Raw genomic sequence first — 27,182 nt, forward strand, 5'->3', positions numbered from 1 at the left:
TTGCGTGATAGTGAACACTGTGGACAATACATGATGGCATCCACAAAAAGATTCAGTCAGTTGAGCAAATGTCTTCGCTGTGGTAAGTCAGTAAAATATGCAAGCTTTGGTGACTTGAGGAATGAGTGAGTGAGTAAATATGGTTTTACACTTTTTGAAATACTCTCGCAATATCACGGCCGGAGACACCAAAAATGGACATCATAGAATGTACGCATATGGGGAATCGAACCGGGGCCTTCGGCGTGAGCGAACGCTTTTATCACAAGGCTACCCAACCGCCCCCAGACTTGAGGAACGTGCAGTGATCAGGTCAGGGAATCAAGTCCTGAATATCAGACTTCATATTACCGCTTGCACACATGTAGGTGTGGCTGTAATACCAACGACCAGTATCCGCCGCATATCATATATCTATAGATGCATGGAAAGCTGTCAATGTAGTTGAAGGAAAATAGTTCTGTGCATCAATGACTACCATGGGAAATAATAAATAAAAGAAAACAGAGGGTCCTCTGTAAACGTCATCTCAGGCTGCATGTGGCGTGAAGTCAATTGTCAGTTCACATGTCAGTTTCGGGTTTGACCACTTTCGACAGTGACATAAGCTTGACAACGGTTCTTCATTGACAACACAAGATGGTAGATGAAGACTTGTGGGATGTCATTCCAGATCCGGGTCAAGGCCGTTCGCAGCTGGACCAAAGTCACCGATTGTTTTGGAAGTCAGGGTGAAAGACTTTCATTTCATATTTATTCACTTTGTTGATTTGTTGACACAGTAGGCCAAGGTATTCTATCATACAGAGAGTCTCTGAGCTCCTTTTTATTTTATTTTATTATGATAATTTAACAACTTTTTTTCCATAACATGTGTTCATTTCGGAGATTAGATGTTAGCCTATAGGCAAAGAAAGTGGGCGATGTTCTGTTGTCCAATGAAATCTGTGACTTGACGAGCAACGTAAAGTCTGTAAGGTTTGTGACGTCCATGGGTCTGAAGGAACGGGAGGACGTCAGAATAGATAACTGTGTCACAGTACGTTACACTTACATGTAAATTGCCATCCATGACCATTGGAGGTATGTGATGTGCAATGATGCCTCCCCTCGCAATTACGGGCCCACCACCAAATGCAGAACCTTGAACAACACATGTGTCACCGTTACGTCGATAACCGCTCTGACTACCGGATCATCACTGCTGTCCAGGTGAAGCTTGGACTCAACTGTGAGCAGAACTACCCTCAAGTCCTGTAACCTGAACCTCAGATGTTGCCTTGACCATGCGTCCAGTTCGATGACGTGGCAGCTTATTGGACGTATACCTGACGCGATAGTCGGGTGTTATCCCCTTGTCATCGATTCCTCACAGTCGTTGTACTAATCGGACGTAAGCCAGGGATGCTGCGGACCGTCAAAGTTCCAGTCTGAAACCGATTTCGCAGGTGAACCAGACGGATATGATTATCTCGGCGACGTGACGTCACGAACGTGGTCGGTGCCTGGTGCCGCCACTCTGTTGATCACTGAAAATCGGTGATGACACCAAGTGTTCGAGGAAAGGGAATCCTACTCTAGAACACATTCTGTGAAAAAGATATTGTTGTGTTCTAGGAGGGACATTTTAGTAACGTGCTAACGGAAGGGCTGACGACGGACGAAGATACAATAGTAACTTGCATGTGCAATTATTGTATTAAAACCATTTACACGATATCGTTAATTGGTATGTGGATTATCTATATGCAAAACCAATGTTGTGTCACTGTACGATCATTTCAGTGGTTTTCGAATTAGGCTCTACAGGTACCTGTTACAACAGATACCCAGCTCTCTGTTCGTCGTAAGAGGCGACTCGGGTTGTCAGGGTCGGTGAGTTGCCTCGGACGTAGCTCATTGTGTCAACTATTTGGGGGTTTGACCCCGTGTGGAATATTTACAGGCCGCCTTGATATATATAACTATCTGTAATATTAATGACTGTTGTGATGTTAGGCGTTAATTAAACACATATTTGACACATACACACATCAGATACTTGATCAGAGGTCTCCGTATGCAAGGTGACCCGTGAAGATCCGGTTTAGAATAGGTCTTCAGCAACAAATCTTTGCAGTAAAAGGCGACTATGCTTGTTGTGAGAGGCGACTTAGGGGATCGGGTGGTCAGGCTCGCTGACTTGGTTGATGCATGTCATCGTATCCCAATTGCGTGGATCGATGCTCATGATATCAGTCACTGGTCCAGACTCGATTATTTACAGACCGCCTTCATGTAGCCGGAATATTGCTGAGTGCGGCGTTAAACAACAAACAAACAAATCATAAGATGTTCCGCCAAAAGCAGGGTCGATTGTACAATTCCGACCATGTCATGAACACGTGTCCATGCATCCCTATCAAAAAGTGATGACACCAGGTGTTCGCGAAAAGGTCAGCGTATCTCTGTGGGAATTCCAGCTCACTTCTACAGCGCCAAATGACTCCTAGTCCTAAACAAAAAAAAATTAAATCCACATAACGTCTTTCTTATTCACTCACCTCCAAATACGTAGTTATACTTTATTTAATTGAAAGTGAACTTTGAACAAGGATCCCAGATCGAAAACAAAAACCGACAGTGATTTCGTGGTGGCCGCCATCTTGTTTTCCAAAACACGGATAGTGCCGATTTTTTTTATTCATATATAGTACGGAACTAGGCGAAACGAAAGAAGAAGATGAATCAGACATGATCATCATCATCAAAAAAAAAGTCTAAAATACAACCTCAACACATGTTTGAGCCGGATAAAATAACTACAACTATTCATCAGTTCTATTATTAAGGACAATTAAGGACAAATGAACAAAACCGCAATCACCACGACAACGTGACTAAACCTTGGATGGGAATGAGTTAATCAAACCCGAGGTATGTCTCTGAAATTGCGTAATGTGTACGAAAGACAGACGTTATTACCATGAAGCTTGTATGGGCCTTTGGGTCATTCAAAAAGTGTGACTGTTGAGTGCAGGAAAATTAATACAGTAAGTGGAAGTTTTTGTCCATTGCGATTAGACCCGTGACTGGTCGTGATATGGCGTTAGACATGATGTGAATATAAAGAATGCAAAATACTCATAGAGCTTCTGTCCATCTAAAACTGACATACATTCATTTGTATTCAGTGTGAGAGTCTCCCCACGCGACACGCATGCGACCGGTATCTTCATAATCCAGACAATATGATTTCTAGGGGTGGTGTGTGTGTGTGTGTGGAGGGGTTGGGGTGGGGGGTTGTAAAAAAACAACCAAAACACACACACAGCTCATAATTTTGTGTAAATAAAATAAACTCAGCCTCCATCTGCTTGAAAAGATATAAAACTCCGCCTCAATAAAAAGACTCGACAGCAATATGGCCATCCTCATCAATACAGGGCTGTTGTAAGGGCCTGCTCTAGCTATTCGATTACTGGATCATTGGAAAGACGCGTCGTTTTTCCGAAAGTTGTGAAGAGGAGAGGCGATGCCAGAAAAGATTGCTAAAAATTTGCTATAATGCGAGGCAAAACCTAAGAAATGACGCATGTCACGGACATTTTTAGGGGTGGGATCTGTGTGACTGAATCTATTGTTGAAGGATTGACATGGATGCCTTTTTGCTGAAGATATGCCCTCAGTAGTTTGCTTGTTTTGTTACGAATTTACATTTGCTTGGTTTAAGCGTGAGTCCTGCTTCTTTGACCGCCTTGAGGTGATCCAAATATTATGAAAACGTTTTAGAAAATATTATGATTTCATCTACATATATTAATATATAAGGCCAATTCGTTTCTTTTAGTGCCTGAAATGGCTTGTTGAAATGCCTTAGGAGCATTTTTGAGGCCGAAAGGGAGGCGATTCCGTTCAAAAACACCATTTGGTGTAGTGAATGCCGACTTGTGCTTTGTATCTGGATGGAGTGGTATTTGCCAATAGCCTCTAGCACAACCAAGGACAATCAAGGAAAGTGATGGCATGGCGGTTGCCTTTATGTGGCATCAGCGACATCTTCAAAACGTGGTAGAGGGGAAAATATAGGCTTGGTAACTGCATTGAGGTGTCTTTAATCTATGGCAAAGCGGTGAGAGCTATCCCGTTTTTTTAACCATGATAATTGTAGAGTGCCATCCAGAAGATATGGGCTGAACGATATTGGCTTCTAACATTTCATCCACCTGTCTGGAATATTCTTTCCTAATGGCTGCGAAGAAGGGGGGAGGGGGGGAGGGGCAACGAGGAATTCATATGTTTTCAGATTTTTTCAAATTATAAGGAATTTTTGCACCAACGTTGTGTGGAATAAGTTTTTTAAGAAATTGAGGTGCCATTTCGTTTTGAATTTTATAATTTTCGTTGCATGCGGCGTTCGTGTTATGTTTCCTAAACCGTTTTGTAGCGAGGACATCTAATTGATGTAAGCCCATATTTCGGTAAACCCGTAACTGTCCATGTGATAGGCGTGGTAGATTTTTTAGATGTGGGATTTTTTTAGATGATATGAATAAAAGGAATGCAAAACACCCATAGAGCTCATGTCCAGCATCTAAAATTGACACATACATTCTTTTAGCTTCTCCATGGCACGCGACGCGCATGCGACTGATGTCTTCATCACTCCATTTCGTGCGTGTATGTGCGTGCCAGCGTGCCTCTGTGTGTGTGTGTGTGTGTGTGTGTGAGAGAGAGAGAGAGAGAGAGAGAGAGAGAGAGAGAGAGAGAGAGAGAATCATATGGCAGTCAGTTATAAGTTTCATCAAAGTTATCCCAGGCGTGTCCAAGTGGCTCAGTTATAACGAGTGGATTTGTCAAATACGTCGTCATGATAAGTAGTCTCTTGCTTACACTTACACATGTCCTTTTAAGCCATTTAGTGATATTCATTGCATAGGTATCCCCACCAACCCCACCCCAGTTAATTAGTCATTGGCAACCTATGCTTGTGGTATGAGGCGACGAAATCAGGCTCAGTGACTTGGTTGACAAGAGTGGTACCGTACGCCGACGACGTGGATCGTTGTTTGTAATATCAATCACACAAACATTCTAACATCATAATTAAGAGTTGAATGGTCTGTTTCTCTGTTGCCTTGTATTTATTTTTGTCAAACCACGCAAATGCCACCTTCTTTGCTAGATAATATTATAATCAAATATCGCGACGTTGGAAGCAATGCGATTACCCGCACTCTTTATTTGTCGATGTTTACAGTAAGCATTGCAAAGATTGAATGTGACGTCATTCAATTGTTATCTGTGACGTCATAGACTCACTCTTGCATACTGCGAGTGCGGACGTAACAAGCCGCTGCTTACTTGAAGCATAAAAAAGAAAGGCTATAAAATATAGAATGTATTCCGTGGAAAGTTCAGGTAAGAAAAATACAAAAGAATAGAAATGTCGTGATTGCAAATGTATCTGTATTTTACATATATTTTGTACATTCATTAATCGTGTCGATGGAATGCGCTTGTATTATCTCGGCAACTATATGGAAGTTACAAGTCGTTTCGGATTGTAAATATAAACATTTTTTCTTGGTCGATAAACCTTCTGCCTACAATAGCTATCGATTATTTTCCGTATCTCAGTGAAAAAGGTTAGCAATACTTTGACGCCCTTCGATTGTTGTTTATGACGTCACAGACATCCATAGGAATTACTTTCCCGATAGCTCGTTTTAGTCTTCAGGGAATTGTGTTTAATTACGAACATTTGACAGTTGGACAACAGAACAAGAAAGCGCAGGTCATGCAGGCAAGCGTGGAGAATAATTAGTCTCATTCATATTCAAAGTACGTTTCCTAACGTGTCACATTCATCTCACGAAGAATTTAGCGTACGTACTTTAGAGAATGTTACTGGAGTTTGATATGAGAGTAGTTTTCCCTTGATTTTGATTAATGATTAGAGTAACCTCCCCTGTCCAGGCAAATCGAAAACGTGTGGCTGGAACTGCATATCACAGTGTATGGCGGGCGTAAATTTCCTTTTGTATTGGTTTAGGGTACCGAATCGGTGTGAAGATGATTATTTTTCACGAACATCATGTTATTTCGGGTTAAGGTTGAGGTACAAGACACGTATTATTACCTATTATACATATGAACATAAAGAACATGATAGCGATTTCAGTGAATTCGTACAGCATTGTGTACATCAGTATTCAACACATGTGATAAAAGTAACGGCGTCTTACTTGTTCAACAAAAAAAGAAAAGATTAACGGATTAGGTTTCCGATCTATAGACAGCAGAAAAAGTATCCTTGATTTGCAATATTGTAAGCATATCTTTAAGAGTTTTATGGTTTTAAAGAGGACAATGCACCTGGCTCTAGTACCATTGCATCACCATTTCGAGAGGGTGCCAACCACCTTCTGGTACGCCGGATGCGGGCCGTTTCCTTGTATTCCGGATGCCACAGTGCAGTACGCTTATCTGCTACGCGGATGCCAATATTTCAATGTTGAAATATTTGTTTCGACTTTTGTTATTGCAAAGAGTGCCCTAAGCTTATAAGCACACATGGTCCTGCATTCTATGTTTACATTCACGAAGAGTTATTTTATTTGTCGATAGACACGCCCCCTGCCGACAGGAATCGACCATTCCTATACCCATCTCCCAGTTGGCCAGTGTCAGGTATTGGTCTCCTTAATTCTTCGGGGACTGTGAACGAGCCACAGTCCGACCCACTATCCGGAGTGGACCTCCTTCTACAAGCTGCAGAAGTTATAGAGTCCGAGTCAACGCCGGTCTTTGACAAACCCGCGTCTGGAATAAATCTTCTGCTCGAAGCTTCAGAGCAGATAGAATCGTGTACGTCCAGCAGACACACATCCAGTTCCCAGACACCTGCCAGGTCCCTCGCCCAGAGTGATGCCGCTTCCTCGGCATATGTTGATGCTCTCAACCCTGTGGACACTGCGATTACATGGCTGGAGAACCACATAGCAAGTATAGTACGGGGTAAATATTATTTTCAAGTTTATTAATCATTCTTAAACAGTGGGAACGATATTCTTTATTCTGGTAAGTAGACGACATCACGCATCGTCTTGATCTGTGTGACTCTCTTGATATATTTCTTGGGGATTCGGGTGAACAAGTGATCTGAGACGCTGCAGAGTCAGGTCCTTTTTCGTACAAGGTCCTCTGATCGTGGGTTCGATTCTAACGTTTGGCATAATGTCATCCTTGGTTTGTCTGCACCATATTTGTGTTATAGCGGGTTTCTCAAAAGTCGGAAACACAGACGGCCTGCTTACCTCCACATTAACGGAACTCTTACTATTCAAAGTGGCATGTTATGATACTTCTTATTTTAAGGAGAACTCTATCTTTTTCAGAGACGCATACCAGATATGCCACGAACGATCACACATACGCTCATCCATTAACACCAAACATCTATGGTAAGAAGGAAACAGCTCCGCTTTTCACCTACCCAACGGTGATCGTATTACATTGTTGAATGTATATGGACATAGATCATCATAAAGCTTTCATTGCAAATATGTTTCACGGTGTTTCTGGTTGATGTCACATAGTCACACTGAAATGCACTATCAACTGCGTTTTGTGAGGAATATTTGACATCATGCTCCATGGCTAGTCTGTATTACAACCTATAATAATAAGCCCATGCAAGTCTATAATGTTTGGCAAGTCTAGATTACTGCAGTATCAATGAAGAGAGTCTCTGGGCTCCTTTTTATTATATTCTATTAAAATAATTTAACAACTTTTTTTCTGTAAGATAGGTTCATTTCAGAGACTAGCTGCTAGTCTACTCCCGGACTCGCATTTGTGTTAGTGTAGGTTTACTTATATGGGAGCCTTGGGGGTATGGAGGATGATTTGACATAAGCAGGCCATTTTCGTGCAGTTATTCAAAGTATCAGTGTCGCCAACTATACGTATTTTCAGATCATAGTTCGAGCACTGGTGCCTCACATTGGGAGCCAGCAGACCCAGTGGACGCAGCAATCTTGTGGCTAGAGAGGGAGATTGCCAACAGTGAAAGAGGTGAACACCCGAGTCAGTCTTCCAGTGAAACTGGGAACGTTTTTCAAACGCCAAATATTTATAGCACATTTGCAAGCTTTTAGAAATGAGATGTGTTCACTGGCCGAAAGATACCTAAAACACTTAGGCAGAAGGCTTTGGGCGAGTGGTTGATAATGTCCCTTACTTTTATGTTTAAGTTCCCATTAAGTGTTTGCAGAAGTGGGCTTAACGCATTGTACATGTGTGGTTTGCAGAGATTTTTGTTGTGTTTGATTGTTGTTTAACGCCGCACTCAGCAATATTCCAGCTATATGACGGTGGTCTGTGAATAATAATGTCTGGACCTGTTAGTAGCCTCTCACGACAAGCATGGGTTACTGAAGACCTATTCTCACCCGGATTTTCACGGGTCCTGCAGAAGTAATGTAGCTAAAAAGTAAACTTTATATGAACTTTTCTACACGAAAATTAACTTTTATTGTTTTGGGTAGAATGTTGGTAGAAAGTAAAGGTAGATAACATTAAATAGTTATTTTCTTTTTTTCGTGTTGAAAAGGTTCATATAAAGGTAGTTTGGGTAGCAAGTGCTAATTTAGTCAATAATGTTTAATTGTTTAAATAACAAGTGTTAATATATATGATACAGATAAACAATGATAGTTGCAACAAACAACGTCGTCAATCAGTGCACGCTAATATTTATACCTCATGACAAAATACCTGTTAATTATTTCATTTCGTGATGAAAGTGATGAAATACCATAACCTGAAAAAGTTGACATTTTCACTACTATTTTCTATCTTCTATTCATCGCACAAAGACTGGCATCTACTGATATTCAAAAAGATATTTCTGAAACAGAAATAAAAGTACGACGAACAAAGCTGGTTTGTTGCAAGACGCAGTAGTTTAAGAACATAAATTTTAAACTGCACATAAAGTTATCAATGAATCTAAATATAACTGTTGACAGACGCAGTAACCCATTCATCCTGGGATGAGACGGAGTCACCCTCTACAGATGGCCCATACTCTGCACAGAGTGACACGTCGTCCTTTCGTCCTGTGAGATCTCACCGGAGGAAGATTAACGGATCAAAAGTCACAAAAGTGTCAACAGCATCTGGCTGCCTCGGGCAGCAACAGAAGACTGCCTCGAAGACCACCAAATCACGGGTACTGAAGCGACGCAGTGATGACAGGGACAGTCTGGCGGTATGCTGTGCAAAGAAATCAAAGAAGAATAAGGTTATTTACATATTTAAAGTTGATAAAGACAAACTGTTTAGGTATACCATTTGTAAATAGCAAACAAGGATTTATCGTCGATGAATGAATTGAACAAGTCAAGTTCGATGATTAATATTCTTTCTTTTTATTACATGTATATCAATGCCCGACACACCCATCAACTCTCGACAGCTTATTCAAATGTTTTTCAAAAGTACTTATAATAACAAATTTGCCTCCCTTTTTAGCCCAGTTGACAGACGCGCCGCAATTCTTCTATACCGAAACGTCGCATTCATTGTAATAATGAAGTTGTATATCCATAGAACTATCTCCCATGTTCCTCAAACCAACTTCCAAATGCCACTTAAAGAAGTTAGTAGCATAGATGTTTATCTTTATGTATGAAACGCTTTTCGTGATTGTCTTCATTTTTGTATTGTTTTGACAGTTTAAGAAGGCAGATAATTTAAGATCAAGCAACAAATGCAAGAAACGCCACGGAAACACATCTGCTAGATCTAAAGTACAGGTTCCCTCTCCAATCTCTCTGAAAACAAAAGCGATTTGGACTTCCGTCCAGACAACGCCATCCAAAAACACATCTACCCAAAAATCGGGGACTTCCGGTCAGGTCTCCTCTCGCCAACCTCTCCCTGGAAGGTCATCCACCACGCTGTCCCCCATCTCACGGAAGAGACCGGTGCAGATTGTGATGCCGACCAGGCGGGGCCACCAGCCACCAGCTCTGCCTACATCAGCCAAGAGACATTGCCCCATGTCCCTGGCTCCAGGGGGATCAGCTGCTCTAGGCTACCCGGACACGGAGGCGAGGCCTCTCGCCAGACACCACAACCGCCTTACAATTAATGGCGTCAGGAGGAGGAGACTCGGGCAACTGGATGGTCAGTAGTCAAACATCAGTTTCCTATATTTCACCCAAAAAAAATAATAATAATTCTGTCAGTGTTTGTGTTTCCGATCTTTACATTTACATATGGAAGTCGACATGCTACATCTCGTTATAGAGTACAACAGATATGGTGGATTAAAGACGGCATTGGCCATGGGGTTAATGTTTTTTGTGATGTGGCCGGAATTGTGCTAAATGCAACACAAAACCCTACACTCTCACTCATTTTATTGGACACAGGGCTTCATTGGTGTTTGAACCCTGGAGGGCCTGTGTTAGAATAGGTCCCCACAGCCCTCTCCGCCTTGTTGTATGCAAGGTGACCAAGTTGGATCCAGCGGTCAGCTACGCTATTGTTCGACTGCATTTACTTTCACATTCAGTGATGAAGTTGCCGGGAGTTTGTTTCAATCCAAAGTTATCCACATTTATATTGAATCGAGGGTCATAGAAAGCCCTCCATTTCTTTGGTAGGAGTTTTTGGTTTTCCTGTTTATGTATTTTTAGTAAGGTCGAATTTACAGTAATTGGATTTTGGATTTGTCCATTGTAACATTTAAATGTGTTGTTTAAAATGTTTCCTCGTTATCCTGACGGATGACATGTTTGTTTTAGACATGTGCCGTTATTTTTTCAGAGTCCAAGAGTTATTCCTCTAGGCCTAGCACCAGTGGAACATCCTTCAGTCCCAGACCTGTCGGTGTTGTGATGCCATGGGTCAGGTCACCCCCTCTACACACTACTAGGTCAGTTGTATGGCAGAGACCATAGGGGCTCCAGGGACAGAAGGGGTTCCAGGACAATCAGGATTGGATGGTCAGGTCAAAATGTGTGACCTGGCTTGTTGTGGTAGCAACTTTCCCAATGACGTGTTGCTCATGCTATCGTCCACTGGTTTGCCAGTCTGTAGGCCGCCGCAGTATAGCTGGTATAAACCTGCAGCCGTAAACAACCTTCTCTCACTCTTTCAGTCACATGTAATGCAAGTAGTTAGTGTTATCAAATTGAAGCTCCCTAATGTCATTCTTGAAATGACAATATTTCAAGAAAATGATTGTACAGAAGGAATACTGAAACATTTTGAAATACGTATAATTTAATATAGAAATTAAATCAAACTTTGATATTATTATTTTACGATATTTCATATTTTATTTCAGATGTTCAAGATGATATTTGAAGGAGAATTCAGAAGAGTTTATTTTGTGATGATGTTGATGCAACTGTACATAAATTGTATATTTTATCATGCATATACTAATGAAATATGTGCTATAAAACATGAAAACGTAGACCTTTTCTGTTGTTTATAATAAAAGGTGTATTACCTATACAGTTGTTTTATATTTAAATTGAAGACTGTTTATGACCATGGACTGAATATGTAACAATTCCGAGCGATGAACTCTTTCATTTTGGACCAATTGATCTCTCTGTTAAATAAACACCTGCCAGGCTTCGTGGTGACAGGAAGGACGCCAGTTTATAGAACCATGTCTCGGTTCACCTTCACACATTGTCTGCCTGGACATATATTACCTGTCTGATTAGAGGGAGTCGGAGTTAAGGAGACAGGGATGTCATTTAAATAGCATCCCTGGCAGGAATTATTCTAATTTTACACAGATTAAAAAATATTGTTTCCTGTAAGTCGTTTATACGTATCAACATGTTGACACTCAATATGTAGATATATATTTCCCCTGTGGATGAATAAAAGTTTAAGCATCTCTAAAAAGTCATATAAATTCAACATGACGTGCTTTTGTTATGAAGCACGAGTTATACTATTTTTACGTTAATTGATCTCTTTGTGAAACCTTTGCGGGAAGGAAATATATAAGGTATCTCGGGTTCTTTAAAAAAATGCATGTCGCTATGTTGCCGTGTTGAGCTTGTGTATTTGTCTTACAGTTTATCCTGTTGAACTCAAAATTGGTTTAAACTTTATTTATGGACGAGTATGCATAGGGAGAAATAGTAAAACAGTGCTTTAGGGGATATTTCTTTCCTACTTTTAATGCTTTAGTTATCCCTAAAATGTATAGCAATTTGTGTGCTGGGCTTGTTCCAATCTGCGGCAGGGAAGAGGGCACTTTGCTATGTAATTTCTTTCCTACTTTTCATGCATTACATAACTGGTAACTGAGTTATTCCCCCTTTTGTTTACCAAATTGTCACCACTTGTTATCCCTCAAATGTATAGCAATTTGTGTGCTGAGCTGGTTTGTGGCGGTCATTGCCCCGTAGTGGGGTACTGTCACCTCTGTGTGTTGCAGCCTCTGATATATTATGTTACAAAGTCAATTAGGAACATGTTTTTACAATTACCGTATTTCCTCTATTAGACGCCTGATATCCAAGAGACGCCGGCCTCCCATTGACGCCTGGTCATGCGGGTCTCTATTAGACGCCGGGTTTCAAATAGTGTAATATGTTGGTGATTAACAATGACAGTTTCCTGCCTCTTTGGACGACGGGACTACCGATACCGCGAAATGAATAGTCGCCCGAGCGTCTAATAGTGGAAATACGGTAAGTAACCGTCTTGCGAATCAGTTCATAAAGTATTGCTTGGTGCACACATAGAAAATCCTTTCTCACATCTTATTCACTCATTTAAATAAACATTTTGGGAATATAGGAGCAAATACAGTTACAACAAAGAAGGGCTTTTTTCACTTATTGTTTAGCTTTGTTTCCCATCTATATTGGTGAAAACGTTACTCAGTGGACCTCAATCACTTAGACAGCATTGCCGCAAAGAAAGAGAATTTCTTCTTAAGATGTATAGGTTTTTAAAAAATATATAATCACATTCGATGTAAACCAACATATGATGATATTCATTATCTCTGCACAAAGGGAGAGTACTAGTATAGCACTTCATTTCCGCATGTAGGTAGTTGAGCTATTTTATTACATATAATGATGTATAGTATGTGCTTTCTTGCATATAATTATTAATTGGTTGTGGTCAATAGTCTCACTACCGGTGTCTTTGTACTATTAAATATGAAATAACCTAATATGACAGTGCATACCACAATTTAACACACCATGATATCACACTGACAACCCTTGACGTTAAGGATCAAAGGGAGACTACTCTTCAAACATTAGAGAGGCGAAACTTTGTTGAAATTTTAAACTAATAATCGTTATCAATAAATCACGAACATGTTTTTTTTTTAAAACTATAGTCTTGTACATCATAATTAATCATACAGAAACACAAAACACAATCCAAAGTTAAATAACGAATTTCTTTACCAGAATTTTCATGTGAAATATTTAAAATCCAAGATGGCTGTTACTGACGGGACATGGTCTCAATATTAGGTCAGTAACAGCCATCTTGGATTTTCCTAATGACGGTATACAGCCCTTATAAGGTTAGTAGTTCTGCTCTCTGATTGGAGCCTCTGTATTACCGAGAGTGTAGCGCTGGGAAGGAGCTTGGAAAAAAGTCAACAGGTGATACAGCAAATTTGCACCCCCTAAAATTGTATCTGCCTCACTACTTCTTGGACCAACAACATGGAGTCAGGGGACATAAGTAACTCTCCATATGAACTACAGTGGCCATTTTGTGAACATTAATATGACACAAGAGTGTATCAAGAATAACCCACTCAGTAATCAGAACTGTGAGGATCTATCTCCTGTGAAATAATGTTGATAGTCAATTTAAAGTTGAGTGAGTATGGGTTTACGCCGCTTTTAGCAATATTCCAGCAATATCACGGCAGGGGACACCAGAAATGGGCTTCACACATTGTACCCATGTCGGGAATCGAACCCGGGTCGCTTTAACCACTAGGCTACCTGACCGCCCCTCTTAAAAGTTGAAAGGCTTGACACAGCAAATGCGTGTAACTCGCAACCGATTCTCTAAAAATATTATTCGCGTATTACAGATACACCAAATACTGGTGGTATAGAAACTAGTAATATTTTATTCCATAGATTATATGTACAAAAATGATGAAAATGAATCTACAGAAAATATACAAAGTTATGGACATAAAAGTAGACAGGCGGAATGTTGCACATCACATAACAGAGATCTGGAAGAAGTTTCTGTACCACAGAATCAATAAAATACAAAATTCTTGACATCAATATTCCAAAAAAATGTGCTTGACTTAATGCAGAATGAAAAGATATATACTGATATCCCTGAATACCACACCTGCATTTACCCTCTCCATCTATCCTTGGTGGAGGAAATGTTCTTGCAAACATGTGCCTCTTATTCCAGTGCATTCATTTTTGTTGGACACCGGATATTGTTTTCAGCGATTGTTCAAAACACACAATCTGTTTCCGGTCAAAGGGGTATCCGAACAAAAAAAAATTCACAATTTCTTTCAGTACAGCCAAGATGTATAGTTAACAATTTATTTGGGTGGGTAAAGCCAGAGGACAATTCTGGAAAAAAAATTAAAACAAATCTCACCTTCCTTCGCCTTCCACCTCACCCTTCAGAATATCAAATGGGGCATTGGGGTCACTAAGCGGTTAAGTGTTTTCCGGACACCTGGACACCTGGGTTCGTGTACAATGTGTGAGCCTATTTTTGGTGTACCTGCTATGATATTGCAGGAATATTGCAAAAATAGGTGTAAAACCATATACTGTATTCGACTTAATAATAGCCCAGGGCGCTCTCAAAATTAGAAATAGGGGGCTCTTATTAGAATATTATTTTAGTAAAAAAACAGAGTTAAAACATAAATTTAATGGTTTATGCTGACATCCTGAAATGTTTATGTACGACAGATATATTTTTCCAGAATTTAATTGCCCATAATTAAGTGTGCATATAACATATGAGTGCGTATTAAACACGAATAAATAAGTCTTGTTTACATTGATCAATCGGAGGGATGCTAATTAGGATTGTTTACAGGACAATATATTAGCAAATATTGCCATGGGCGCTTATTAGAGTGGGGCGCTTATTACGTTGAATACGGTATTCCATCACTCACTCAGAATATTAAATGGTTGCATCCTTAGCTAAGAATTTGTTGACTATGAATCTTAAATCCTAAAGTCAGGGTCAACTAGTGACCACCTTTTCTTCACTGCCTAGTTCTATAGATGGAGGGGGTAAATGAGTATGATGAAGAACCATTCAACAAGCATCTTACTTAAAATAATAACAACATTTGGTGTGCATAATGTTTGCGTGTAGGATCTAGGATATGTGTTCAGATCTAATAAATACACTTTTGCCAATATATGTGAAATTGTTGTTATTTCACCACATTAATTCACCCCTAGGAACATTAAGATCACCGAGCACCTTGGTAGTGGACTATACAGAACCAAACACTAAAGAAACAGACCTACGAACATAAATAGATATAATATTTGATAAAAGATTTTCTTTAATAATGTTGATAATAAATAATTGTGAATTAATTTAGCATTCATGTAGTATAGAGTGACCATAGTAACCTAGATCTAGAGTTTCAAGGATAAATATATCTACAGCTACTTGATGTCAGACTAAAAATCTTGTCAACAATTTGATAAAAACATGTTTAGGATGTGTTGCTATGACAACAATGTAGATGAAGAATGCTGTACATAGTGTCATCCAGTAACAATAATCAATAACAATAAAGATATGCTTCCAACACAAGGCAACAGGACGTATCACAGATGATGTACTACTCTAAACATCCAGGGTCTCCAAGTCAGAAAAACGTCAGCATCAGTAATAGAGAATAACAAACTATTGCCTAATTACACTGACAAAATTATTCATTTATTTCGAAAATGTCAATACTTTACTGTACAATTATTATACAAATATAGAATTACAAGTTTTCTTGTTGGAATGTTTAAGTGGAACTAAACGCTTATCCACGAAATGAAAGTGTGTAAGACAGCCCTTTACCTTAGAAATATAAGAGCTAAGATCTGACAGGGCGCCTTAGCACTGATGCATGTTTAACCACCATTGACAAAATATCAGTTCATATTCTCCTCCTTAACCCACAACCTTCCTTGACTATGGAGACTTGTTTAATATACAATAAGGCAACTTCTAGTGTGGAGAGTTTTGATTTAATAAGATCTTGGGTCAATGCGTCTCGTTGGCGAAAGCGATCTTGCCCTGACTCGAGCCCGAGCTGCCCTCCTGCGAGACTTGTCACGTGACCTGCGGATGAGGGGGTCAGCGGTCTCCAGAGCTCGCCGCGTGGTGCTGTAGTCGCTGGTGAAACCGTCCTCCATGTCAGCGAGGGCCTCCTCCAGGTTCATGCTGGTGTGAGTCTGTTGATGGTGGGTGTGGATGAGCTTCTCCAGGCGGGAGATGATCTCGTAGTCGGGGACAGCCAGGGAGTTGATCTCGAGGCCCAGCATCCGGGCCACCACATTACGGAAGTCCAACAGCTGTTAAAATAACGATGACAAATTGTGTGATATGAAGCAATCTCATTAAAATCAGATCTTAGTTCACGCTACCGCTAAACAAAGATCTGAGGACATCCCATTAGGGGTCATGTCAGAACGGCCTTTCATCCGATCATTCAGAGCGTTCGCTTACCAGATCATGAAAGTGACAGTTGGAATGTGATTTCTAATCATGCAACCTCGAAAACTTTTTACACGGGGTATTCTGAACGATAGTTATGGGGTTAACGACTGAATCCATACAATCTAGACCATCTATTAGCCATTGCAGAATGTTCTTTTGTTTAGGTTTCAAATTTTTAATCGAGAATTTGTCAAAATATGTTTTAGGGTGTAATTTGAAATGAGTGCCGTAAAGCACGAGTAAGCTGCCTTCTGATTGGCTAATGTCGACTTCTTGTCAGCCATTCCATTGGTCAAAGTTTGGGCAAGGTCAGTCTGACATGACCCGTAATGGGATGTCCACAGATCTTTGTTTAGCAGCAGCAAGAACTAAGATCTGATTTTAATGAGATTGGATATGAAGAAAATGTTTAACAAGCAATATTAATGCTACAACTTTTACTATACATGCATCACACTATTTGAACAGCTGCAAATTGTATTACATGCTGGAAACATTTTGTGAGTGGATTAGGTGATATACAGTCACATGTCTCTTAGTCATGGTGACCTTGGGGGGTGGGGTGGCCTAGTGGTTAAAGTGTCCACTCGTCAGGTCAAAGGCCCAGGTTCGATTCCCTACATGGGTACAATGTGTGAAGCCAATTCTGGTGCCCCGGCCATTATAATGCCTGCATATTGCTTAACGCGACATAAAACCCAAGCCACTCACTCAGTCATGAGATTCTACCAACACAACTTCTGAGACTTAAACCATAAGGGGTACTCATGTTACAACCATAAGATCAGCTACCCTAACAACCACACAATACTTTCGCTTATACAGAGATGTTATGTGACATGAAGGCACTGTCTGTACCTGTTTCTCTCTATGCTGGATGTTCTGTAGCGCTGTCTTGGTGGTCTTGAGTTCTCCAGACAGAGCGTGCACAGCGTTGTCCGACACCACCCTCTTTTCCTGGTTCTCGTTCTCGTGGTACTGCACCTCCGACTTCAGGTTGGCGATCTTCCGGCTCTGCTTCCTGCGTAGGTCCTCGAGTTCTTCCACCTGCCGGGCCAGTTCATCAATGTCCTTGCGCTGCTCCATGGTGCGTACCTGACACAGGAAGGTCAGTTAATGTGTGTTCGTAGTTTCACGCCCAACTCGGGCTGTAAATAAAGAAGTATGGGCGAGGCAATCCAGTGATTGATATTGTGAGCTAATTATCCAGGCTGTTGGTGTACAATGACACCCCATCAACCAAGTTGCTGAGTCTGACCACCCAATCCATTAAGCCGCCTTTTACGACCAGCACAGTCCGTTTTTTTCCTCACCAAAATTATATTCTAATAAGAGCCCCCTTTTTGAGAGTGCCCCGGGTGCTTATTACGTCGAATATGGTACATGTGAAATAAATTAATAAACATAAGCGTTGCACTTTGGTTCAGCTGATTGCTAATGCCGGATATGTTTTCGTATGAAAGAATTTGACCAATCAACGCCGATGCTCCCGCGGCCGCGATTGCAAAAACTTTATGTTGACATCTAATTGTTGAACTACAACAAATATGACTTTCAGCGATTCAGTGTATGGCACTTATGATATATATATCCATTCTCTTTCCACTGCAGTTCGTTTCAAGGTGTCAATAACAATATGACCGTGGTTGCTGTAAATAACGGTGAGTTGTGCGATCTGCAGATCACTTGACATACGATTCCCCTTGCCCCCCTCCTGAAAGCCTTCTTATTCAACTTTTGAAAAACTCGCGAATATACAAATTTGGATTCTTACTAGTCTGTACGCAACCAAACAACAACAAAAAAAGGCCGCCTGCAAAAAAGCTACTGCCTGAGAACCAATTTTATTTTTTCACCTTAGGCCTTATTAGTAAAAGGGCCATAGAAGGGCCATAACTTGTAATAGTCACTCGTGGCGCTACGATCAAGTAAGAAATTCCAGCCTACTTTGGCAAGGATGGAACCTTGACTCTTATAGTCAATTACTCCCCTTGCCTTAGTAAGATGGCATTGGATGTCACATACATTCAGCCATATATACTTGGACTGACTGTCATTTATCAAAAGATGGGATAAGATCATAAGACTAGCTCTAGTGGTACACACTGAATCTTAACTTCATTTCATAATTGATAATTATGCTCAAAAGAACTTTATTAACATTTATTTTAAAATATTTGATAAAGAAAAGTATAATGATGTCAAGTGAGTTCTAAACATGAAACGCTGGATCCCATGATCTCAGATTAACTTCAGTTATGAACCCTGGGTTGTCAGCACACGCCGGTGCTCATTGGACTTGAGAAGGTGGTAAAGACCTACGACCTGCCTGATACTGGGTGTAGCTCCTACATATAGATGAAGCCTTTCTTAACAGAAGTACTGTTCAAAGGGCCATTAAATCCAACACATTAAACATGAATAAAGAAATGAGTTCCAAATGCTTAAGTAGTGCCTCTGGTCACTTGGTCTCACCTTCATTTCACTGGAGCCGAGCAGATGAGCCTTTAGGTTCTGGACTTCCTGTCTGGCGTCTGTCAGCTGCAGCTTGTACTTGTCCACCAGCCTCTCCAGCTTCCGCACCCGCATCGACTCCCCGTCACGCTCCTTCTCCACGTCACCGCGGCTATGCACTCGTTCCTCCAGACCTGTCATCTTCTTCCTGAGCAGGTCAATATGGAGGTCCTTGCTCTCCAGCTGCTCCTTGAGACTCTTCACCTTGCGCTGCAGGTTGTATATGTGAGTGCTGCGGTCTGCCAGAGCATCAGCTTCAAGCTTCACCAGTTGCCCGGCTCGCGCCATGATGGCGTCTATTGTCATGTCAAAGCCAAGGTCAAGGGCAATGTGGTCCATCTTCATCTTCTCGCCCAACCGTTGCAGCAGACGCATGTACTGAAAATTGAGAGTATGTACATGTTAAAAAGCTGTACTATCAGACATGGAGATGATAGATTAGTTCATAAGGTTGACACTTTATTTCTTAATCAAAATATTTGAAAGTTTATATTTCTTTATTTTCAAAATTATTTCACACTCAAAATCTAATCCCTAACAGTTTGATGAGGTAAGACGAGAGCAAAACGAATGCTGTGCATCCTTGGCCTTTGACATTTATTAAGGGACAATGATTTGTGTTCAGCTATGAAACAGTACTCAGATGAAGTAACATTACATCATTCATTCAATCTTGTTAATCCATTAAACATTCAAATAGGTACCATCCTATTATATTTTTTCACCTTCTCTTTCTCTGACTTGAGCCCTTCACGAAGTAGATCCCCTGCTGCAAGCTCGCCTTCCGTACATCTCAGTCTTTGTTCCAGATCGTACAAGCTGGTCTCATTTTGCTTGTACCTCTGGTTGCTTGACCGATTAAGTTCATACTGACTTTCTAGCTGCTCCGTTAGGTCTTTCACTCGGGATTCCAGGCTCCCCAATTGCTGCAAAGGGAAAATTAACATCTATAACCCAAAACGGGCCTCCACAGTAGTGATCGTATGGGTGAGATGCCGCAATCTCCCATAGAGGACATCTCTCTATGCTTTGCAGACCATCGTGGTGTCATTGCTTACCATGATGTCACTGTTAAATGACATCACTAATCTCTCTGCTACAAAAGCTGGTTAGCAGTACTTTTTATACACAAGACACAGCTTATGACTGTTTACAAACTTGGGAGGTCAGGTAGCCTAGTATTTAAAGCATTCCTTCGTCACGTCGAAGACCCAGGTTCGATTCCATACATGGGTACAATGTGTGAAGCCCATTTCTGGTGTCCCCTGTCATGACATTGCTGAAATATTGCTAAAAGTGGCGTAAAACCATACTCACTCATTGTTTACAAAATGAAAAGTTGGATGAATGATGTAGGGCGATAAAAAAAATGAAATATATCAACATGATAAGCGTCAGAGTTTTAAACTTTTATTGACGAGAGTAGATATATTTGATATCAAAAGACAATCGGGAGAGATGCTCTATGTAATCATAGAATGTCTGTTTTATAAATGATAATATCTATTACCGGTATTATAAAGTAGGCCTATCAGGTGCCTCTGTCTCTATTGCAGATGGAGGGAGGTCCATTCAAGTTCAAGAAAACTCTTGATTAAAAAGACTTAAATGAAGAATAATCATCCCTGCTTTACTCACGATTTCATACTCCTTGTTGGTCTGTGCCATCCTCCTGATCGTGTCCTTGATCATGTCCTCACTGGGCTCCACCATGGTAAAGGCGTTGCTCAGGAGACCTGCGATCTGCTCCCGGAACAGATGGTACTGGTTCTCCCAACTGCGGACATTGTGCGAAGTCTCACGAACCTCCCGGTCCAGGGACGACAGACGTCCCTGCCTCAGCTCCAGTTCGCCCCTCGTGGCATCCAGCGACCTCTGGTTGGCATCTAGCCTCTCCTTCATCAATTCAATCTCCCTCTCCACCTCTCGTCTGGCTGCCAATGCGTTGTCTCTTTCCTGGGATAAAGAGTAGGAAATGTTACAAGGGTCAGTTAAACTCCTGGCCCATTAAACGGCTTGCTGAATCTTTACGTAGATGGACCATCAGTCTTGTCAAAATTCACCCCTTCTCCATCTAAGTTTCATTTTTTTAATTGGACACTACTCGTGAATCATGTAATTTCAATGAGAAAATATTTTGTGGGGATGAGGTCGTGTGAATTGTGAACTCAAAGAAATATGTCGATCATCTCAGTAGAATGACAACCAGCCACCATTCTGTAATGTTGTATACAACAGGATCTTTCTTTGCTCAGAAATCACCATGGATTGAGGCAAATGGAAGCCAAGATTGCAGAGTGCACGGAAATGTGTTTCAGAGGTGAGGAGTTTTTCAGAGCCCAGCAAGGTGGCTACGCAACCTCAGCTTCGGAAACTTATCAGCCTCCACCATTTAGTTGGAACTAAGGTTAACAAGCTAAAAATGACGGAACTAAGGTGGACACGCTAACACTGATGGAACTAAGGTTAACAAGCTAAAACTGATGGAACTAAGGTGAACAAGCTAAAACTGATGGAACTAAGGTTAACAAGCTAAAACTGATGGTACTAAGGTTAACAAGCTAAAACTGATGGAACTAAGGTTAACAAGCTAAAACTGATGGAACTAAGGTTAACAAGCTAAAACTGATGGAACTAAGGTTAACAAGCTTAAACTGTAATCACCATTTTGTTTCCAAATTCTACATGTGTCCTGTCTTACCATTCTGAGAGAGTCAATTTCACTTGTGTATCTCGTGGCCACCTTCTGCTCACGCCCGACCTCTGACACCAGCCTCATTATGGTTTCCCGACTGGCCTTGGTCTCCAGTTCTGTGTTGTTCAAGGCTTCGTTCAGGGAAAGAAGTTTTCCTTTCAACATAGCATTTTCCTGCATCAGATCTGTCATCTGGAAGATGAAAATTTTCAGTTCTTTTACCACATCACCTTCAGACATCAATAATTAACACTGTCCATTCACTAATCTAATAATCATGGACAAACAAACATCAACAAAGATCATAAACTATTCAAGAAGACAAACTACAAGATATGAAAGAAAACACTGCATAATAACACAATTCTGTTCATAAACATTTTTTTTCTAAGTGATTGTAATTCTCTTGAAGTACGAACGACAAAAAACAATAAAAAGGTCCACAACATAATTAATCAGTCTCACTTAAAAACAAACTCTATAAGCATTCAAATTTTGGCCAAAGGAATTTTAAATGTGATATGATTACTTTTTGTCTTTTAAAGATTATCAAAATCTAAGTTTGACCCTTACCTTCCTGACAATGGTTTCTACAGATGCGGGGGTGGATTCATACAAGTCGTCAGCTCGGAGGAGCCCACTCAGCTGCGCTTGGAGTTCAGTCAGCCTCTTCTGGCACTCATCAGCTCGGGCCTCGGACGCCTCGCGCTCCTCCAACTGTTTCCTCAGCCTCCCCTCTAGCTCCAGGATGCGGTCCTGGCTCTCACGGTTGTCTCTCTGCAGTGACCCAATGGCATACTCGCTGCGTCCAGCCACTGTCTCGATACACCCTGCCTTGTCCTCCAGCTCGCGCACTCTGTCTCGGAGCGACTGCACCAGAGCTGTCAACTTGGCTTCATTTTCACGATTTGTCTCCAGCAAATGTTGAAGCTCTTTCACTTTTATAGACTTTATTTCTATTTCATTGTCTGCCTCTCTCAGCTGAAATAATATTGAAACAATTTATCCTAATACTCCCCACAGCAAAATTCCATTACGAAATTGATACATGTACTTGTACTAAATTACTTGATTCATGAACACCGAAAACTGACAGATCATGTCGCCAATCTACTTTCTTCATGAATCTTGAATCAATAGTTGCAAAAATACTTGTAAGGAAATGATTCAAACATATCATCAATCTAACATATATTTTGATTTCTTAAAAAAAGTCTTAAAATCAATATACATAATTCCAAAGTAAGTGACTGACTTAAGTTTCTTTTTTTAAATTTAAGACGAATATGTTTTTACCTTTGACAAACACACACACTCTAATCTCCAGTGTTGCCTTATTCTATTTCTATTAAACATTAACAGTCATGTACAAGGATAGGTTTTTTTAAAGGAGGAAGTTCGCAATTTCAAGATACTTTTTAACATAACATAACTTTTGAATATTTTACCTGTCAAGTTGTAAACAAACACTGACATCCAAAAGCATTTAGATGGAAAGATGTAAATCTAATTATTCTACCTGTATCTGTATTTTCTCAAACTTGACCTGCAATGTTGCCAGTTCACTGCGGGACTGTTCCACTGCTGTCCTGTCTCCCAGGTACAGAGTGTCCACCTGCAAGCAGATTACAGGTAATAATATACACAAACTTGTTCACCTCATCATGCTTATAGAGGAGCTTCCTCCACTCAACACTTAATTCTCCTTGTAAATAAACTTGTGTCATTCAATGTTATGTGGACAACACTGGGTAGCAAATATTTTGAACGTTCCGTATGCTGGATTAGGTATCAGTCTCATTAAAATCAGATTTTTACTCCATCACGATGCCTCTCTGTGTGAAAAGAAGGTCATGTCAGATGAGTGATTGAGTGATCAAGTGATCAAGTGAGGCGGGGCGAAATTATTGTCTAGGCAAAGAATGTATACTAATTTCTGCCTCCAATTTTCGAAAGAATTAATTGTCTCATTCTTCGTCAACTGCGACTGCTTCGGAGCTTTTGTGTTGGCCATATTTTACGCCCGCTTCCTAATTTACACGACCCCCATGCAAATGTCGGACGTGTGTTTTGGAATTTTCAGCTCATAGTTTACACACTTATGTTGAATGTCTGAGGGTAACTGGATTCGTATTACGGTTTCTGTGTCCTGAAATCGGTATTAGCATAGGTTCAAAGTGCTGCCACCACGCCAATGTGGACAAATCCAGTCTCTCGTGACACAAGTTTAATGCACAACCAACTACAATGCCCGAACCGGAAGGAAGGTTTTTTTTACAAAAAAGGCGATCTGTGACAAAACGAAAACAGAAACGAAATCAATGAAATGGTGTAGTATAAAGTTTGTTGAAGAGGACAGGTTTATCAATTAACACACTTTCATTTCGACAATGGATACACAGAGTACCCCAATAAATGGTCTATGAATCCACTGAGGGAACACCAAACTAGTGTTTGTTTGTTGTATAATCCCGCACTCACCAATATTCCAGCCATATGACAGTGGGCTGTAAACATGGTAAATAACTGTTTCTTGACCTGACAATCAAGTGATTGACATTGTGAGCAATGATCTATGCCATAGCGGTATGATGAAATGTAATCAACCAAGTCACCAAGTCTTGGTACCTATTCTAACCCAGAATCCCCACAGGGAACTAACTAGTGAGTATAAACATACGAATCTATGCATCATCCGCGTACATCAGTTTTATACATCTAGAATATGTTACTGCCACAAAGATCTCTTTGCAAGAAATGTTTACATAGAGTAGCTTCAACAGTGAGTGGAAGTATATAGGAGAATGGCCTCACCAATTAGATCATTTCAATATTATCTAAAATTGGATTGTTCCCCTTTAGTTGTCTAAAATGCATCTTTTTTTAGTTTGGATAAATCACTGTGACAATATACCTAAAAGGAATTTAGTAATGATCTAAGTGAAATAAGTTAAAACATATGACTAAGATTATCAGTCCTTATTTTATATTACTGTCAACACTGCTGTAGACGATGAACATAATTTACCCGTAATGGATCAGGAGATCTGTGAATTCTTGGTGCGGAGTCCAAACTGAAGGAAAGAAAAACGTAATCATTCTATTTGAATTTCAATACATTGTATATCCAGACACAATGATGACATGTAATTGAAAAAAACATTTATAATGAACATAAATACAGGATGTCTCACAGTTCAATATGTATAACCATAATAAAGTAACAATCATATTACATTTCACATTTAACAGGTTTTAGAAAATTATTTGGACTACAAAGTCAGTTTCCAGAGTATTTGTTAATACAACATAAAACTCTGTGAAATAAACAGTGCCTATTCCAAAGAAATTGATTTGTGTAAACATGGTAAAAAAACAGAATTAAGGCAAACCAATGGCAAAGTTAAATAAAACATTTTTCACACTGACTGTAGTTTTATTTACCTTGAAAGTTGTTGTATAAGGGCATCCTTCTTTCTAAGCTCTTCTCGGGCAGACTTAAGCTGATCTGACATCTGAAATTGAGGTGTCCAAGTAATACATTAAGGCTATATAAAAAAAATAACATATGTTCCAGTATTTAAAAAAAATGTTTTAACAGTTTTCTGTTAATGTACACAAAATGGCAGATTATGGTTTTATATATCATATTTCTACTATCAAGTATCTACCTAATGTTTTTAGTCAGGCCCAAATACTGTAAACATGACTTATAAAGACTGGTTTACTTACTTAAAAAAGTATGTCTGTTAATTATCATATCAACAATGCTTAATACCATAGTTACAAATTGTTTTCATAGGATAATACTTTTGTTAATTCTTCATTTGAATTAACCATTTGATTATTACTAAAGTTTATAATAAAACAAAATGTTATTTTCAAAGATCAGATGAATAAAACAACATGTTCAATGAAAACAGGATGGTAGACATATTTGTTACTAATATTTGGCATCATGATTAATCTTGACTACATTCACTATAAATAAACATCTATTGTTTGTCCATCACTTGGATAAACAAAGCAAAACAACCCCTCATCAAAATAAGTTTTCTTGTCTACATTATTGTACTACATGTTTTTTTGTATATTAAAAAATGATTATTCAATACTAATTGAGTTTTTCCAATTTCTTAAATTCTCACAGTTCATATTTGACTTAAAACAAACCTATGTTGTGCTGCTAGGTAGCATGTAAATAACAGTTCAGGGGAGGCAACTCTTGGTTGTCGTGCAGTGAAAAATATGAATGACAGATAATACATTTTTGTAAAATATGAACTAATGACAATAGTTTCATTTCTATTACCTGTCATTAGGCATGAATTTGAAACATCTAGTTAAATATTTACATTTACTTATGAATGATACATAATTAAATCCCACCACCCACATAATTGATCTATTGCCACTAATCTATAAACGCTTTTACCTAGATCTACAGAGGAAAATCAAAATCAGAATTTTGAAATCAAGTTCAAATGATATTTGTGAGCTGTGGGTATTTAAATCATACCATTTCACATATTATTCAGCATGATAAGTAAATAATGTCATCTAGTTCAAGATTCAACATGTCTCCAATAAGGAGGAAAGGTGGCATGTGGCTTTAATGTAATTTATATATGTTGTATATAATATTTCTACAACAAGCATAGTAGCAAATACTTTTAAAAACACAATGTTTTTATTTTACGGGCATGTTCTTCTGTCAATCCGACTTTAACAATGTCACAAGAGGAATTGCACGGCCTCGGAGTGTAGCCCTATGACAATGATTATAATGGTCTTATCATGAGGGTCATTTAACGAAAATATACTGTTCGTTCCCTCACCTCGGTAACTGCTCTTCGGCCGACATCTCCCTGGTTATATCTGCCCAAGTACTGGCTAGCTGATGGAGATGTTGGTTGATACCTGATGCCAAGCTCTTCTTCTAATTCACGTATCCGTCTGGCTGAAGGGGATGTGCCATCCAAAACCCTGTTTCTGTTGAGCTGACCAATATACGGCAGATTTTCTCTGTCCAAGTCCCTGATATAGTTAGCCATTGCTGACCAATATGTTTCCAGTTGTTAAATTGACGCGCTTCCTAAATTCCGTGATGAGAGCAATGCTGATGAGAGATACAAGTCATACACACAGGCGAAACTCCCTCACCAAATGTGACATAGCAACTGGGACAACACTACATAACAACCAAGCACTTGCCCCATAGCTTCGCCCCTTT

General features: G+C 39.8%; 2 protein-coding genes across 2 annotated transcripts; one reads left to right on the forward strand and one right to left on the reverse strand.

Moving 5' to 3' along the window:
- Positions 1 to 5,378: 5,378 nt before the first annotated feature.
- LOC139443705 (uncharacterized) lies at positions 5,379 to 10,955 on the forward strand. Its single transcript, XM_071224641.1, has 7 exons — positions 5,379 to 5,400; positions 6,610 to 6,999; positions 7,380 to 7,445; positions 7,960 to 8,058; positions 9,015 to 9,289; positions 9,723 to 10,176; positions 10,822 to 10,955. The coding sequence occupies exons 1-7, from the start codon at positions 5,379 to 5,381 to the stop codon at positions 10,953 to 10,955; spliced, it is 1,440 nt and encodes a 479-aa protein (XP_071080742.1).
- A 3,203-nt stretch (positions 10,956 to 14,158) lies between these two features.
- Positions 14,159 to 27,116, reverse strand: LOC139442816 (coiled-coil domain-containing protein 170-like). The gene is made up of 11 exons (XM_071223711.1): positions 26,788 to 27,116; positions 25,394 to 25,464; positions 24,978 to 25,023; positions 23,469 to 23,564; positions 22,523 to 22,930; positions 21,956 to 22,141; positions 20,893 to 21,210; positions 19,980 to 20,180; positions 19,216 to 19,632; positions 17,599 to 17,835; positions 14,159 to 16,595 (listed from the first exon to the last, which is right to left on the reverse strand). Exons 1-11 carry the CDS (start codon positions 27,001 to 27,003, stop codon positions 16,269 to 16,271), a joined length of 2,523 nt encoding a protein of 840 aa, XP_071079812.1. The 5' UTR covers positions 27,004 to 27,116; the 3' UTR covers positions 14,159 to 16,268.
- Between the last annotated feature and the right edge of the window lie 66 nt (positions 27,117 to 27,182).

This window comes from Haliotis cracherodii, unplaced genomic scaffold, assembly GCF_022045235.1.
Source record: "Haliotis cracherodii isolate W230 unplaced genomic scaffold, xgHalCrac1.p SCAF_5, whole genome shotgun sequence".
NCBI classification, from domain to species: domain Eukaryota; kingdom Metazoa; phylum Mollusca; class Gastropoda; order Lepetellida; family Haliotidae; genus Haliotis; species Haliotis cracherodii.